The sequence below is a fragment of the Perca flavescens genome, chromosome 24 (genome assembly GCF_004354835.1).
Source record: "Perca flavescens isolate YP-PL-M2 chromosome 24, PFLA_1.0, whole genome shotgun sequence".
In the NCBI taxonomy this organism is placed as follows: domain Eukaryota; kingdom Metazoa; phylum Chordata; class Actinopteri; order Perciformes; family Percidae; genus Perca; species Perca flavescens.
The window spans coordinates 4,827,196-4,844,219 of NC_041354.1; the positions used below are offsets into that span (position 1 = coordinate 4,827,196).

The 17,024-nt window shown below is 40.5% G+C and overlaps 1 protein-coding gene across 3 annotated transcripts in view; it reads right to left on the bottom strand.

The window, feature by feature from the left end:
* Positions 1 to 1,322: 1,322 nt before the first annotated feature.
* Positions 1,323 to 17,024, bottom strand: part of LOC114550850 (collagen alpha-1(XXVIII) chain-like) — a 37,881-nt gene continuing 22,179 nt past the window's right edge. For all 3 annotated transcript variants that reach the window (XM_028571768.1, XM_028571770.1, XM_028571769.1), the window contains exons 15-36: positions 15,929 to 15,997; positions 15,014 to 15,082; positions 13,759 to 13,827; positions 13,483 to 13,551; positions 13,326 to 13,397; positions 13,162 to 13,230; positions 12,965 to 13,036; positions 12,746 to 12,814; positions 11,255 to 11,323; positions 10,727 to 10,795; positions 10,050 to 10,118; positions 9,592 to 9,660; positions 8,293 to 8,361; positions 8,108 to 8,176; positions 7,933 to 8,013; positions 7,742 to 7,777; positions 7,286 to 7,322; positions 6,522 to 7,079; positions 4,885 to 5,189; positions 4,578 to 4,800; positions 2,469 to 2,663; positions 1,323 to 2,289 (exon numbers count right to left, since the gene is read on the bottom strand). In XM_028571768.1, the coding sequence (XP_028427569.1) occupies positions 2,282 to 2,289; positions 2,469 to 2,663; positions 4,578 to 4,800; positions 4,885 to 5,189; positions 6,522 to 7,079; positions 7,286 to 7,322; positions 7,742 to 7,777; positions 7,933 to 8,013; positions 8,108 to 8,176; positions 8,293 to 8,361; positions 9,592 to 9,660; positions 10,050 to 10,118; positions 10,727 to 10,795; positions 11,255 to 11,323; positions 12,746 to 12,814; positions 12,965 to 13,036; positions 13,162 to 13,230; positions 13,326 to 13,397; positions 13,483 to 13,551; positions 13,759 to 13,827; positions 15,014 to 15,082; positions 15,929 to 15,997 (2,415 nt within the window). In that variant the 3' untranslated portion in view covers positions 1,323 to 2,281. The remainder of the gene's footprint in view (positions 2,290 to 2,468; positions 2,664 to 4,577; positions 4,801 to 4,884; positions 5,190 to 6,521; positions 7,080 to 7,285; positions 7,323 to 7,741; positions 7,778 to 7,932; positions 8,014 to 8,107; positions 8,177 to 8,292; positions 8,362 to 9,591; positions 9,661 to 10,049; positions 10,119 to 10,726; positions 10,796 to 11,254; positions 11,324 to 12,745; positions 12,815 to 12,964; positions 13,037 to 13,161; positions 13,231 to 13,325; positions 13,398 to 13,482; positions 13,552 to 13,758; positions 13,828 to 15,013; positions 15,083 to 15,928; positions 15,998 to 17,024) is intronic.

Consider the following 17,024-nt stretch of genomic DNA (forward strand, 5'->3'; position numbering starts at 1 on the left):
AAATTTACCTTATTTTATCTTTTCACAGCATGGCATTATTAATATAAGTGAGTTTGAAGAGCACAAAATCATTGTGCTAAAAATGGAGCAGAAAGTGTGCAGAAACAGGTGAGAGCCATGCATACAAGCTGTTCTGTCCACCAATCAGCAAGCTTCTCCCTTTCCCTGTGCGGTGTATTATTGTCCAGCTGCTTGGCTGTGTGTGTGTGTGTGTATGTGTGTGTGTTCGTTTGTGACTTTGTGAGAGTGTGTTGCTTTGCAGTTAAAGCTTTTAAAACTTACCTCAATTACTGAGATGATGTCAGTGCTAAAAAGGCCATTACTGATGTGTCTGGATCAATAGGATCTCATATTGTTAAGTCTTTCTGTGACCTGACAAAGTGTGAGGAGTGTGTAGAGTTAGGTAACGTTTCTCCCGTGGGCAGCACTAAAGATAGATCAGACTACAGCACTTGTCGAGGAGTGTCTAACATGTAATTTAAGCAGAAGGGGAGAGAAGATTCTGCTTAAGAAAGCTCCGACACTTACTAAAGCCACTGTAGATTAATAAAGCAAAGTTCTTAAACATGTCTTGCAAATATTTATTTTTGGAGAATATTTAGGTAATGTATGTAAATGATTGGGGTAGGGAGGGAGGTTGAACCCTGTGTTGCTCTTTTAAAAAAAAGCAAGACCCTAGCTTTATTTTTGTTTAGACACTCCAAAAAAAATGTAAACACCCTCCCACCCTGAATATCTTAAAATACTAATAACAGAACTCTTTTAACCTTTAATATTGTAAGAGGCAAAACATCAATAATTTGATGTGGTGTACCTGGATTTAAACACTTCTTAACTTCATTGGATTTTTGTTTCACAACAAAATGCCAAAAGCGATTAGCATTAGAAACAGAAGTGAAACAAATGATACCTTGCGTTTACCCAATATTCCAACCATTTTTTGTGTTTTAGCTAAATATAAATAAATATACTAAATGCTATGCTAACGGAAAACTCCCACTCCAGTGCAAATTAATATATATAAATGATGCGTTTTGGTTACAGTTGGACTGACTGTCAAATCGCCCCATGGGCTGAAAACGCATGCGCAGAATATATAATATATATTTGCATATGTGATGCTGAAATTTCATCATTTTATAGTCTTTAATTATTTGTATATATATTTATATAATATTATTATTATACTTTAACTTTAATTATACCTCTGTTATCATGCAAAAATAAAAGAGTGACTGTAAGCTAATATAATTTGTATACAGTCCCTTGCCATGAAGGTGATGCATTTGCACATATTGTATTAGTTTAGATCAGATTTATTAAAAAAATTTTGAAATCAAATGTTAACCATGTAACAGTACAATATGTATTCATAAAGTCAGGACAGCTGAGTAATATACTGTAGTGACAAACCAGTAGCTCAACAATGGAAGTACAATTCTAGTATCTTGTTCTGTAGTACAGACTTCAGTGACATCAGCATGTGTTACCCAGTAGAGGGCAGTGTGTGTGTGTGTGTGTGTGTGTGTGTGTGTGTGTCTGTTGATTAGTTTACAGCTTTAACAAAGGTTAGTGGTAGGAAGGAAGTGAAATCACGTAAACAAAAAACATCACATTTTCATTCAGAAAAAAAACATTAAAATGCACAGAATTATTCCATGAAGTTACAGAGCATCAGTCATTTTTATATGTATATAAAAAAGAACTAACTATATTTTATTGATATAAACGATGAGAGGCTTCATTTGTGTTGTGTTATTGGCTCTTGTGATTATGCACCAATATGCCCTACAGTGACTGTTTGAGTAAAGAAATGAATAGCTACACTATGTCCTTATGCCATATTGAATAACTGATGCGATGTATGATTATGACATTGATAAGGTACCACAGTTATTTACTGGCCAGTCCATTTTTTCACAATCTTTGCAGCACTCACAGACTGTGTATGAAAATCATGTCCGAGCGGTGGGGGGAATCCCCTGGAAAGTGGACACACTTGCTCATCTTTATTCCTGAGTAGGAGTGATGGAGTATCCTCCGTGCTGATATAAAAAACAAAACAACGGAAGTAGCTATCAAAGCTGGGCTCTCTTTCACTGTAATTAGAGGAGAAATATTACAATAAGTGGTACAGGAGGGGGCACAAAGACAGGAACTGAAATCTAACAGTGATACGGAACATCAGTGTACATGTGTATGCAGAAACTTTACATAACCCTGTGAAAAAAGGCTGGTTTTAGCTGCCCCTCCTTGAAGTATCTACAGCAGATGCCTTCACTCAGCCTCCTGGAAAAAGGAAACATGAGAAAGTCAATACTGTAAAACATTTGGAACCAATAAAATTGTTATGGCCTCATTTCGGCTGAGGAAATTGCAAAAAAAGGAGAAAGATTTTCTGTCTGACATTCTAAGTGTCAATGACATAAATGGTATTAATATGGCAGGGATGAATCATGAGAATGTACCGGTGGATCTAGCGATCACACACGTCCTCTTGCACTCCTCCTCTGTGTCAAAGCGGTTCTTGTTGCCATTACAGCCTCCGTACCAGAACTGCGCGCAGGCGTTGGCCTGCTTGTCATAGTACCAGCGGATGTTATAGTCCCGACACGTGCCCTGGTCCAGAACCAGGCCACAGCGAGGGTCCAGGGGTACAGTCTCTGCAAGAAAAGCAGCAGGTTCTATTAAATCATCCACACTGCATCAAAAATAATTGGCCTCCCTGCTCCTCACCTACATGACCTCATTACTGAGCCTGTCAATCACAAAGCACTTATCATAACCCCCAAGTCCCCTCCACCACATGGACTTTTAACACACTGGACAGGAGCTTCACTGGAAAGTAATCTATCAAGTGACATCACAGCTGATCTGATCATGCATACTGTATTTAGGATTGTGTTATATCACTTAGCATCTGACTAGCTTAACTGTAGTGTAGGGATAAAACTATTTTAGACTGGTCTGTAGTGTTTGGCTAGTTTTAATTTAGCTCTTATAGTCTAATCCAACTTTTAACCTAACCCCAGGTTAAAGGTGCTGTAGGTAGGATTGCGAAGATCCAGAACTTAGCCAAAAAATGTGAACATCGACAACTTCTCAGTCCCTCCCCCTTTCTACTAAAGCCCAAAAGGGCGAATGAATGAGCATGAGCAGTGATTGACACGCAGTTAGACACCCCCCTGGCCCTTATTGGTGCATCTGAACAGGGAGTTGTGGATTTTTGCAACTCGCACTATAGGCTGTAGGTGGTGCCAGAAGAGCCGGATTTTTTTTTAAATGACCTGCTTCATGTAGTTGTACTGGAACATAGGGTCAGTGTCAGCAAATATGACAGAAAGTTAGTTTTATAAGTTTTACCTACTGCACCTTTAACTATAGGTGATGTTTCCAAGATAACAATAAGGTGGTTTATTAACAAAGTTGTGGCTGTAATAATAACTAACCTGTTGGAAATACACAGCAGTAATGACATTGACGAGTTAGCACAAGCACTGTGCCCTGCCACCTCACTGTTGACATCTTCCAGAAGGCAAACATTTTCTCAAAATGATTAAGTTCTCTGCATAAATGATTTAGAGGAACACCACAGAACAGCTCTCTTTAATCGGAAATTGGTTCCAGCTCTTATTTTCCAGTCGAATGACCTTACAGTATGACTATCTATCTACAGTATATATCTTTCTATCTATATATTAGAAATATGTGTGTTGTCAATTCTACATAATTGCCACTAAAGATATTATCTCAGTATCTCACACAAGTAAAATTATTAAAAAAAAAAAAAATGGAAATCACGTTTGTTGCAGAAAGAAATACAGTATCAGTGAGTAAAAAGGACATTTTTAAGAAAGAAGAATATAGAAGATGTATGGTAAATCCTTCTCTGATCGATTGCAAGTAACCGTGGCAGTGGTGACTTTTCTCCTCCATTCTCCAGCAGACAGTAACTCCGGTGGCGATGACGCAAATTGAGCTAAGGCTCGTACACGGGAGTGTGGGGCAAGCAGTGGGGCAAGGAGGCATTTCATTGCTTCTTCTCAAGCGGACCGCAAGGCAGTGATTGGTGGGCGTTTTTACAGGATTACAGCAGCTACAGATGACGGATCTTTTTTGCTCCTTTTACAGAGCCCATAAGTTATTTATTGCTGCCGGGGTGTAAAGACCCTTTCAAACAATGTATAAAAAAAGTGTACCTTGGAAATAGTTACCAACCCTGGCTTTAAGTTAAACCTGATGACCTCTAGCGGCGTTTAAGTGATTTCGACAGGAAACCGTTTTTACTATTTTGACCACACCTAGAGGAATGATGCAACACTCATATGGACGCTATAATAAAATGCAAACACTGTTGCTCGTTTGATTTTAGTGGAACCTGAAGGTATGATTTAGTTTATTTGTGTTGCCCGAGGAGTCATTTACAAGAAGCCGCTTCAGTTGTTGATAGTGTTTCTCTGTAATTACTATCAAACAGACTCTGTTTTGTGAATGGGTATGTCACTGTGCCATGTCTCTGCATGCCCTGGCTAGAGAGAATTATCTAAAAGTATGAGAGCATAATAGACAAGCTGTACCTTTGGGAAGAGCTGGCCTTAGGTCAGGCACAAGCTGTACAGATACACCTGAGGAGGATGTGGTTATTCTTGTCGAAGAAGAAGATGATGAAGATGAGGAGCCTCTGGTACTGGAGGAATCCTCTTTGGCAGGAGGTCTGATGTCTGATGTGTTGCGGTTAAATGTGTCCCCACGCTCAGTTCCCAAGCGTGTCTCAGTGAACACATGCTGCCCTCCTCCTTCCTGATGGTGACAAAACCAGCAAACAGTGTTAAACACTTTTATAAGGATCATTTTATAACATACATACACTCATATGTTCCATACATGTCCTGTGCTGGATCCTCTGCTGCCATGCTGGGTGGTCTCTACCCGGCCTCCATGGCTCGGAGTGCTGGCCCCAGTGTTGATGCCGGTCTGACGGCCATTCAGTACCTGCTGCTCAGTCGCAGGCCGGTATCCATAGCCGCCGATGGCATAGTTCCCATTGTTGCCATTCCTGTTGCCGTTGTGGCTGTTGTAGCCATTGTAGCCATTGTTTCCATAGCCGTTGTAGCCGTTAGTTATTCTGTTATATATCAGGGCTCCATTCTCGTCCTCACAGAACTGGCTGACCAATTTGGATTCCAGCGCTGAGACAGAAAGACACAGAGAGGAGAAGTCAGAGCAAGGTTTACGGGTTGTCTCTAAAGATTAAACAAAGATTTCTTTAGACGGACTAGCTGTATGGCTCTTGGGATGGCAATGTTGGTCTGTCCACCAATTTGACTGAACTGAACTATTTGATGGATTACCATGAGATTCTGTACAGACACTCAGGGTCCCCAGAAGATGTATCCTATAGACTGTGGTATTCCCCTGACTTTTCCTCTATTGCCACCATGAGGTTTACGTCTGTGGTTCTGAGTGAAATGTCTCAAAAACTATTGGATAGATTGCCATGATATTCTTCATGAACTTTTCATCGAGTGCAATCATCTGGTCAAAAATTGTTCTTGTCCAGAACTACTTGTAATATACATTAGTCTCGCTTTGCCAGACCATCCTCCACACGCTGCGGAGGAGGGTCTGGCTAGTTCACATAGCATTGCGGGATAGGAGAAAAACGTGCTCTGGTTTATTGGCATTTCTTTAAACCAATCACAATCGTCATGGAGCTGCTGCAAAATAGCCTCGGGAAGGAACTTGTTTCGGTGGAAGGTGTACTTCAAAAGTTGTTTTAGTCGTGCGAAAGAAAACTCAGATTGGACAGATAGCCTAGCTAGCTGTCTCAATTTACCATGCAGAGATCTGAGGAGAGTTAACCATAATCCTCATAAATCCACTGGAGTTTAGAATTTCATCACAAAGAAAGCGGAAGGAAACAGACATCGGCGAAAAGACATGCATCTGGCGAAATCTCCTGTGGCACCTGAGCAATCCCGGAAGTGTAACGTCGTGGATATAGACTAATATACGAGTAACAAATATGGTAAATATTATACCTGCAAAACATCACCATGTTACCATTGTCACTGTCAGCATGTAAACATGCTGATGTTAACATTTAGTACAAATACATCCTCTCATAGCTGCTGCTGCAGTAGCATGACTGTAGACTCTTAGACATGGAAAAAGGTTTCTGGCTAGTGGAGGACACTCAGGTAAAGATAAAGTACACTGATTTTAAGCCTGGGTTATATATTACATTGATAATTTGTAATATTAAAAGGACAATGGCTGTTTTTTGCATTTTATTTTAGTTAATGATCATACTCTTTACGTAACTTCAAACTAGTTAAGCATAGAATACATTGAAAAAGTCCCCACTGACAACTTACCAGCATCTGAGGCTCACAAATGATTAAAAACTACCGTAAGCATTTGTTTACTGGCATTTCTCATACATATGCATTACAGATACCAATATGAGAGCAATAAGCTAATATCTCACCAAAGCACTACCAAAGACAAGTTTGTCTAACCTGGCAGGGTGTTGAAGTCATCAATGAGGAACATGTGCTCGCTGTCTGGGTCAGAGGCGATCAGATTCAGCTCTCTCATGAACTCAGCCTGTGTTGGGTCGGTGGTGTTCACAATCCCCAGAGCAAACATCTCAATATTGGCAGCGTGTGCTTCTCGTACAGCAATATCCAGCTTCACTGGCTCTCGCTTGTCCGTCTGCCCGTCAGTAATCACGATGGCCACTTTGCTGACTCCCAGACGTGAACTGAAGAAGGCCTCCTGGGTGGCTTTACGGATGGCGGTGCCGGTGTAGGTGCCCTCTCCCATGTATGGGATGTTCCTGATGGCCTGCTTGATGTCCTGTTTGGCGACGTAGCGGGCCAAGTTGAACACCAGCTTCACCTCCAGGCTATACAGCACCAGGCCGATCCTGGTGGCATTACGGCCCACCGTGACTCGGTCCACCAGCGCGTTAACAAAGTCCTTGATGATCTCGAAGTTCTCCGGGCCCACGCTCTCCGAGCTGTCAATGACAAACACCAGCTCCATGGGCCTCTCCTTACACTTGATCCCACATCCTGGAATCACATCACATCAACATATGAGCTCATGGCAGAACTGTCACTCTGACGAGGTTGACCGTGTGGAATCTGATCTAATGATTTACAGATAAGATGAGACAGTGGCTTAGATTCAGAAACTAAATCTTCTCTTATAACATCTGTGCTGTTAAGTCAATACTGAGAAGCGAAATAAATATTGCAAAGATTACAAGATACTTTACCACAGATCTCTTTGATCATCCGAATGATGTCCTCTCTCTGAAATGAATACACCAACACAGTGAGAGTGCATAAATAAAACAGTAGTAACTGAAAGTCAGTGGTGGAGGAAGTATTCAGATCCTTTACTTGTGTAAAAATAGCAACATTATTTTCAAACACTTAATCCATTAGTTGATTAGAAAATGTTAAATTTAAAATCCCCAAATTGGGAGATACATGGTTTAACTGGTCAGGATGGGTTTGGAAAATTGTAATCTGAGTAGTAACTAAATCTGTCAGACAAATGTAGTGTTAGGGTTTGAAAAAAAGAAAGAAATATATATTTCCTCTGAGATGTAGTGGAGAAAATAGCATAAAATGGAAATACTCAAGTAGAGTTCAAGTACATCTAATTTGTACTTAAGTACAGAACTTAAGTAAATGAAAAAAGTATATAAAAAAGTATTAAGACTTACAGTGAGGCCTGCTTCACCTTTGACACCAGGTCGGCCCTAAAATAAGAACACAAAAAGTAGTATCTGCACATTTAAAATTTAAATTAGAGACAAATATTTACTGAAATTAGTAATAACAAGGATTAGAGCATAAGTCTCACAAAGCATTACACAGTAAATAGACATATAAAAGCTTCATAAGGGTGACTCACAAGTTCCCCCGGGGTTCCAGGATCTCCCAAATCTCCTTTGATTCCCTTCAGCCCCCTCTCCCCTGCTGAGCCACGGTCACCCTGTCACACATCGCATGGCAAAATATCAGCGATCGGAATATAAAACGTGCACACAAACCCACATTCAAAAGTCCCAGACAATATGGGGACTCACTTTAGCTCCGTGTAAACCTTCACCAGGTACCCCCCTTGGCCCTGTCACTCCCTGGGTCCCCTGTTCACCCTAGAATCAAACACAGGAATTAACTACTTTGCATGTGCAGGGTGGTTATAGACCTCTCAGATAAAGTTTACAGATACATGATTTTCTTATAAGAAGGACAACAAATCATAGCCTACCTTTGGTCCTTGAACTCCTTGTCCTTGTGGCCCTGTTGGCCCTGGAGGGCCTGGCCGCCCAGGGTTACCCTGCAGTACAGAGGATACACTGAGCATCACATTGGAGTGGACTTACTTTATACAACTTCTGACATCGTACCACCTAAATTCCCCAAAGAAGTATTAGGCAACATTAGCCTTCGGTTACACACTATTGCAAACAATTCCCTGTTCTCTAGGTGTGTCCCAAGTCACTTTACGGTTGTTTCATTGCAACCTCATCTAAAAAAAACCTGAACCACGAAACTACAAACCCATCTCATAGTTGCCTTTTGTTTAGAAAATCTTAGAAAAAGTGGTCTGTTTGGCAGAGCTATACACACAGCCACACCTGCACCCTAAAACATTTGGTAAAATCATGTCCACTAACATCTTCATTTTAATTTTTCTTTTTGTCAAATTTTAGTTAAAAAAGGTTCTTTAGCATTTAGGTTTATTCTTCAAATGTGTTTTGTTACCGTTTTTGTGACTGAAAGCATCTTGTAACCCTAGTTCTGCTTTAGCTTTGAGCCATGTATCACACATGTGTAACCAATAATTCCTCTTTCTTGAACAGATGTAAAATGAATATGAAACAGCCTGTTTTATTTCTAGGAAAAAACATTTTCAAGGTGAGGATTATCCCGGTCTTATAATACTGACTCATGAATTTCTGACACCACCATTCTCTCAACATGCATAAGGGCTGGAGTCTGCCAACATGACTGCTTTAGTTGAGGCCTCAACTAAATCCGCTGCATGACTGTGACAGCGTTGGGACCTGCAGAAACACTGGTCTGAAGCCTGCAGGAACTCTGGACGGGGTATTTGGGGTGTTGCTTCGGTTAGGCCTGCTTCTCATCAGACACATATGTCTGTGGAGATTCACACTACGCACCAATGTGTTAGAGTGCTGCAGGGGAAATCATGATTAAATACCATGAAAAAATTAACTGGCAGCCTTAGAATATAAGGCCTCTGTGGTGGGCATGTTCACACACAAGACAAAGCCCTATTTTTTTCAATCTGGAACTCTTAGACTACAGCAAAGACATAATCCTTCGGAGGATATGACTCAATCGCCATTTGGTTGTATGTCAAATAGAATTACAGCAGGTTTTCTGCATACGTAAACACATTGTAATGTTGTCCTTGATTTGTGTTTGCAGAAACAGAATACAAACAGTTTTTATGAGTTATAAAAGGTAGATGAAAAGTCAAAATGGAAGTCATTTTAGTGTCATGTCAAATCTGAAAAAAAAAGTGAAAGTTATGAAGTACCAGAGGTCCTTGGAGGCCTTCGCCTGGAGGTCCTGGTAAACCAGGCAACCCTCGGAAACCAACATCCCCCTGCAAAGGAGAAAACACAGTGACGATATATGAACACTTACAACACAGTAATTTACAATCCATCAAACAAATGAACTGTGCTGAGTAAAATCTTGTTTCCTTTAATTAGTTTCCTCAAACAAATGACCTCATCTTTCACTGGGGACCTACGTTAACTTATCTTCAGTGCAGATTCAAACACTGAAATTGATCTTACAGTATTGGACAATTGCTTTGGCTCAGTTTTCACAGCAGTGGTTCATTTCGCAAACACAAAATGTTATGCTCCTAATGTTTGGCTTCACAAAGAAACCATCTGTATCATATTAGATATGCTGTAACGCTTGCTCATTTGCCACCAACATGCACTTGACAAATATTATTTTGGTCTGACAGATCCAAGTTCTCACCTTTGGTCCAGGGATGCCCACTCCTTCCTGGCCGGGTTCTCCTGGAAGTCCAGGCAGACCAGGAGGGCCCTAAACAACACAGGACATGGAGGAAGAATACAGTCATAGAGATATTGAAATTATTAAAGGAATAGTTTTACATTTTGCGTAGAGGTGAGCTGATTTTGTTAGATTACGACAGAGCCAGGCTATCTGTGTCCTTGTTTCCAGTCTGTATGCTAAGCTAAGCTAACCGTCTGCAGGCTGGATCTTTATATTTAGTGAACAGACACAAGAGCAATATCGATCTTCTCATCTAACTCTAATGCAAAAAGCCATATATAAATAAACTGATTCCCAAAATTTTAAAAAAAGTATTTCTTTTAAAATTTAATTTCTTTCTTCAGTGACCACATATACCCCTGCTAGCCCAAATACAATTAATTTGCTCCATATTTGCCCCTGATTCCCCTTCTGTTACTCCCTGTTATGTTTTTAATTAAGAAAGAGGTGTATGAGGGCCAGGTACTGTAACTTTTGGTAATAAATGTAGATATATGGCTGGAACTGATGGGTAGAAAAAGGAAGGCAAAAGACAGATGGATAGATGACTTAATGTAATGTTTAGATGGATAGTATGAACGAACAGATTTATGAGTGGACAAATGGGCATGTCAGTTTCTAAATTAGTTCCTTACCACAGGGCCGGGATAGCCGTCTCCTTTGGGACCGAATGGACCTGCAGGGCCTGGATCCCCACGGTTCCCCTACAGCAGACAAATAGGTCGATAATTCATTTATGCAAAGGATACAAAGTGATTTACAGTTATATGTTCAAAGCAAACTGAAGTGGAATGTGGATGTAAATGGACACATGTGCTGTCTGCTCCTTTCCGTGCTCCTGTGTTGTAAATACATCAAAACAGGGGAAGGTTAAAACTACAAAACATGCTGAAGCATTTTATGAACTGAAATATAGAACAAGTACAGCACGACAGGATGTATGCATCCCATTTTTTTCGTTTTTGCTGGATGCTGGGAAATGTTCTTTATGATGAAAGTGCAAATATGTGCTGCCAGATCTGCCTCTTATTAAATTCTTTTGATAATTGACTTTCCAAACATATCAGCTATGACAACATGCTTAAAGTGTGTTAACAGGCAGCCATCCAAGACAAACACATTGTTTTGTTCTAGAATAGAGGTTTACTTATACTGAGTGTTACCTTTGGACCAGGAAGTCCGTAGCCAGTCTCCCCTATCGGACCAGGAGGACCACTTGGGCCAAGATCACCCTGGAATACAAGTTAGCACTAATCAACTCTGTATTCTAACTAAATCAAATGTACAAATTACACAAAACCTGTGATGAGTTTATAAAATATGATGCATTGCTATACATCAAATCACCCAACAGGCCAGGTCAATTTAACCCAACTAGAAGCCCCTTGGACCAACTGTTTCCCACTTGGTTAGTTTGGTTATACTTTAATTAAATGAAAGGTTTATTTAAAGGTGCCCTGCCACACGTTTCATTACTTTGTGGTAATGTCTGAAGTTCTCCCATGGACTCTGTAACATTTTTTTGTGGTTAAAAAGCCTTGGTTACCTTGTTTCAACCATTCTAGCGTGGTATAGAAAGCCTGCAGGAAGACTCGATTTTTGCCAGTTCTCATTAATATTCAACAAGCTAAGCTGTTTGAATCTGATTGACTAACAGCTAGCCAATGAAAGCCTGGCTGTCAGAATCCTTTACCCAGCCCAACTGGGTGAGCTAATGAATAGTAATGAGCTCAGGCAACATGATGCCAGACCGACCAGCTTTTGTAATTGGCCTGATTTCTCTGCTAATTTCTTTTCAGTGGCTAGAGCTGACAGAGGAGGTAGCAGTTTTTTCACATTCACAACATAACACAAACACATATGGACCTAACATATTTAAAAAAAAATGCAAATAAAAACGGTTTTGTATGGCAGGGCACCTTTAAGAATATGCACCATGTTAGCATAATATTATCTGAAATGTAAAGTTAATAAAAGTACATTTTCACAAGTATCCATAAGTAATAAATCATACCATTGCTCAGCTGTTCAGCATGTTACATAGGTCCTTTTAAGTCCCTTATTGTTTTAGTTCACACTGTGCTTTAGTGGTGCACATTATGCCTTTTTTTCCACTGCCTGGTAGGTCTTGGCTCGCTCTGTTTTGGTTTTCCATTGACAAAAATGTTTTTTTGGACCACCTTGATCTAGGTTCCCAGTGAGCTTACCAAATTTAAAAGGGGTGTTTAAGTGTTTAAGTGCAGCGTACCACTGATTGGTCAAAGAGAATGGTCACTAGCGTGACACTGGACATCCTGCACAAACCCGCAAGTTTTAAATAGCCAAGTTATTGTCAATAGCGACCAAGATTTTACATAGTAAAGAAGAAGATTGCTAGCAATCAAACTAAATTAAAATAAAAAGGAAGGAAATGCATGCTAACTAGGCTGTAAAGATACACATGCATTTTGGTGATAAACAATGAAATCTGCTTGTTTATTAGAAAACTTCGCAAGGCACCTTTAAGTAAAGGATCTGAATACTATTCCACTACTGCTGACATTACAACACTGTGGCACAAGTGAAAATAGTCTTCCACTTGATTCCAAACTGTTTTAAGAAACAATTGTCTATCTCTTCAAATGAGGAATACGGCAATCACTGGCAGTAGTTACCTTGGGCCCGGCGACGAAACGACCCGGAGGACCAGGGGAACCCCCCCTGCCTTGTGCCCCTGGTTCTCCCTGAAGAAAATAATGCAAGACAAGTGGTTACAATAATGAACTCATAAATTATCTTTCGTCATCACGCGTAACCATGTATGCCCTTCCAGGCCAATGGACAGGATTTTTAATTAATTCATTAATTTAAACAATTATTCAATAGCACCTCACCTTTGGTCCTGAGGGTCCAGCAATGCCAGGTGGACCAGTCAAGCCCCTTATTCCTCTTTGGCCTTGGTCGCCCTTAAAGATCATATCAGGAATACAGTTACTACTCTGACAGCTGTGACTTTACTTATTATATACAGGTCAGCAAAGTTCTAGTGCAAGACACGCAAAAAAGTGAGCAGGCAATGTCACTTTTTTACCTTTTCACCCTGGGTGCCAATTCCAGGTGCCCCCTCGGACCCTCTGAGACCTACAGGGCCTGGCTCCCCCTAAAGACACAATCATACACGTTTCATTACTTTCAGGGGTTTGACATTGGAGGACACGGACACATGTAGATACAATAGGTGGTGATTTAAACTACCTTCTGTCCAGGGGCTCCGTCCTCCCCTGGCAGGCCCGGCAAACCAGACATTCCAGTTGATCCTGGCTCACCCTGAGGACAGATTCAAGGATCTGTGTCAGTTTATGGATTGGTAAATTTAAGAACTGTAAAAATATAAAGGGTTGCTGCTGCTCACCTTTGCTCCAGGGTCCCCAGCCCCTCTCTCTCCTGGGGCGCCCACCTCACCTGGCAAACCTTGGTCCCCCTGTGTGAGAAGAGACAGCGTGACAACATCTACTTATCCCAGGTATTAATATACACTGTGGCTAACATTTTGCACAGGGGTGTAGCTTTGATATCCGAGACCATGAAAAAATAGTAGTCTTATTTTTTGTGTGCAAACTGTGGGCATTGATGGCGTTGATTTGGCACATCTTTAGATTTAAACAGCATTGTGAGTCTATGTACAAACCTTGGCTCCAGGCAAGCCCTCCCCTTGTGGGCCTCTGCTACCTGGTGGCCCCCTTGGTCCTTCCATGCCCTGCAAGGATAAATGGATGCAGTAATAAAAAGAGATGACATCTATTAAAAATCAACACTAGGCAAACTAATTATTGAGTTATTGAGTTGGTCAAGTTTGAAAAACACGTAATGCCCTTGGTTCTTTATAGTTATTACTCATTGAATGTATTCTGCTTCATACAAGAAACGAGCACTACAGTGAAGTTAAACATGCCATTATTAAGGTAAAAAAGGATTGCCCCGATTTAGCATTGCACTCCTAAAACATTGTTGATCTTATGATAGACAGTTAAAAAAAAAAGGCAAAAAAAAGGGCTTTGATGCAGAAGACCCAGAGATATCATCCTTTTTCCCCACACATTCTTCCTTTCAATATCTGGCGCCCACAATGCAACTTGGCCGCTGGTAGTTTGGAGGTGTGTTATGCTAGTTGTGGTTATGTAGCTGCTAGCGTCAAGTAGACATGATGAGCTACAGAGGTACTGTAAGCTCACTTCTTTCTAACGCTACACCTGAAGATTTCTTTCATTTTTTAACTTGTAGTCTTCAGACCCAGCTGACGCTGACTCAAGTCCCTTGAGGACATTTATCAGATTTCACACAGTCCCCTCTGGAAACACAAAAGGCTTTATACAATGGTTTCACATATGCAATAGTACTCCTGGACACATACTTTTATGCGTTCAATCCGCGGAGTTCCCCTTTAACCTACAATATAGTTCAAGTTCAGCATCAGTTGTGATGTTACTATTTTGTTTTACTTTCAGTATCAGTGACGTAAAATGAAACCATGGCTTATTTACAGCCCGACAGTAATTAACTTCTGTTCTGATATCAGGGAAGTGATCTTTGGCTCAGCTGTCAGCTGGAAACTGTCTACTCCAAAATAGTCAAATCAGTTAGACTGACTTTATACATAGGCCACATCATCTTATCTAATACAGCTTTATTTCTATTATTTGGAATAATAAATAAAGAAGGGTCCAAGGAAAATGTTACAGTATTAGTGCTAGAAAGAGTCTTGCTTTAAAAAAAAAGTGAAACATAAGGTTAAGCCTCCTTTTCCCACCCTAATAATTATTGTACAGTCTACCTAAATAAGACTGATATGTACAGTACATGTATGGGTCCAAGTAATGACATGCAAAATTGTAACTGTATGGCAGTTTAAGCCAAAGTGGGAGTCATTTTATTTAAGTACTTGCCTTCTCGCCCTGTATGCCTGCTCCTGGGAGGCCGAGGGGCCCTGGAAAACCTGGAGGGCCAATATCCCCCTACAGGTGCAGATAAGAATGGAGGTTAATGATGATAACAGCATGTAAGTGTTGATAGTATGCCACTTACTTACTTAGCATCCCACTTGCATGCGAACTGGGACATTAAAGGATTTATTTCATGTGGAAAGCACCCAACTATAAAAGATTCTCTGTGCAGTAAAATCTTTACATACAGATAACTTCATGAGATTTTTTTTTTATTTTGTCACATTCAACATTACCATAATAAACTATGAAAAATCCCTTTAGGTACTGGTTTGTCATTACTACGCAAAAACATTGCAATTATCGGTGATGAACTTCACCACGAGGCTGCAGTAAAACTGTCATCACGATCTGTGGCGGGAACTTCAATGTAAAAACCTTTATGTTATTAAAGACCTCTGTTTTTTTCTGGGGTTTCATCATTCATTCCTGAATGTTAACGCCAGTGTTATAAGATGAATTATGTAACTTGAACACACAATTCAAATCAACTCATGTCATGTCCCACCAACATCTGTGAGTTAAAAGATTGCCAGATGGCTGTAAAGATCTGCAAACACATCCTGAAAAGGTAGAGAGAATACCTTTCTGTGATTGTATGACCGTGCTAGTGCAGAGCTAGCTTTCCCACAGCCCAAAACTGTGAAGCTGCGCTCCTCCTACGCTATCCAGCTTTAACCTTGATTCATCACCTGTAGACTGTGACCTCGTATATAACGCCGTGTTGAATGCATTCACCGGTGGCTCTGACAACTCTTAGCCTTCTTCTTCGCAGCAGGACTCTGGCTTTATCTCCATGCCTGTGTGAAGGCATTTCAGCCAGGCGTCTTATTTACAGCCACTCTGAACTCTTCCTACCTTGTCTCCTCTGATTCCAGCGCCCGGCTGTCCTCTGGGCCCCTGTGGCCCCGCCAAGCCTCGCTCTCCCTGTGAAGATGGACAGACGTTATTGCATTTTGCCTTTTGTTAATATACATGAAAATATACATGAAAACACTGACAATGTAAGAGCATGTGTGGGATTAAGGGAAGGCTAGAAAATGCCATCCTGTCTCTTTGATCAGTCACAAATCAGACAAATGGAATATCTTACTTTCACTTCTATCACTTAATCCGATATCCACATGAATCACCCGGTACAAATAGATACACGACTATATAGAAGCCAAATGTGCTTTCTGATTGATGTCTTGGTAAAAACATGACTTTTTTAATTCCTGTTTATGTTGACTGTTTCCAGAGACAGTATCCAGATGGAGACAATTTTCATGTTGGATAGTTTTGGCACCAAGCGTGAGTAAATTCTTACTGCAGACTGTTACCACAGAAACCAACGCAATGCCCTTCAAAGTCACTGTGAGTTATTACAAGTCTCACATCGGACTTTAAAGACCCCTTAACCCAAAATGTTTTTTTTCCCTTGTTGGTCCCTTTGGATGTTTGACATTTACTATATAAACTGATGTAAAGTATCTCCAGAGTTTGTCATTAGAGGGCTGTTTCAACATTCCTCGCCTAAGGGGGAAGGCTTCTCTGTGCCTCCCAGAAATATGACTTAATGTGAGTAATTTGTGACATCATAGGGCATAGCTGCAATGTGGACATTTTAGACTTACAGTGTACTTAACAGAAACAAGACTAATGCCGTGTTATGCTGTGCATATGAAAATCACATGAAACTTACAATGTTAGAATGAGCTCAGCTTACTGTTCCAGATAACATGACGTTTTATGCCTATTCAGGTGTTTTCCAGCCAGTTCAGTAAAAGTTTTATATGACAGTCGCAGGATGCTTCCAAAATCAGACTCAGATGTGCTTCCTTTAAAGTGAGACTATGTAACTGTATTACTGTATGATAGAATTACATGTCTTGTCACATGCAATTCTATTATACAGCAATACTGTATCCATGTAAAGTTTGCCAATATTAAACTTTAGCCATCATAAGCTACT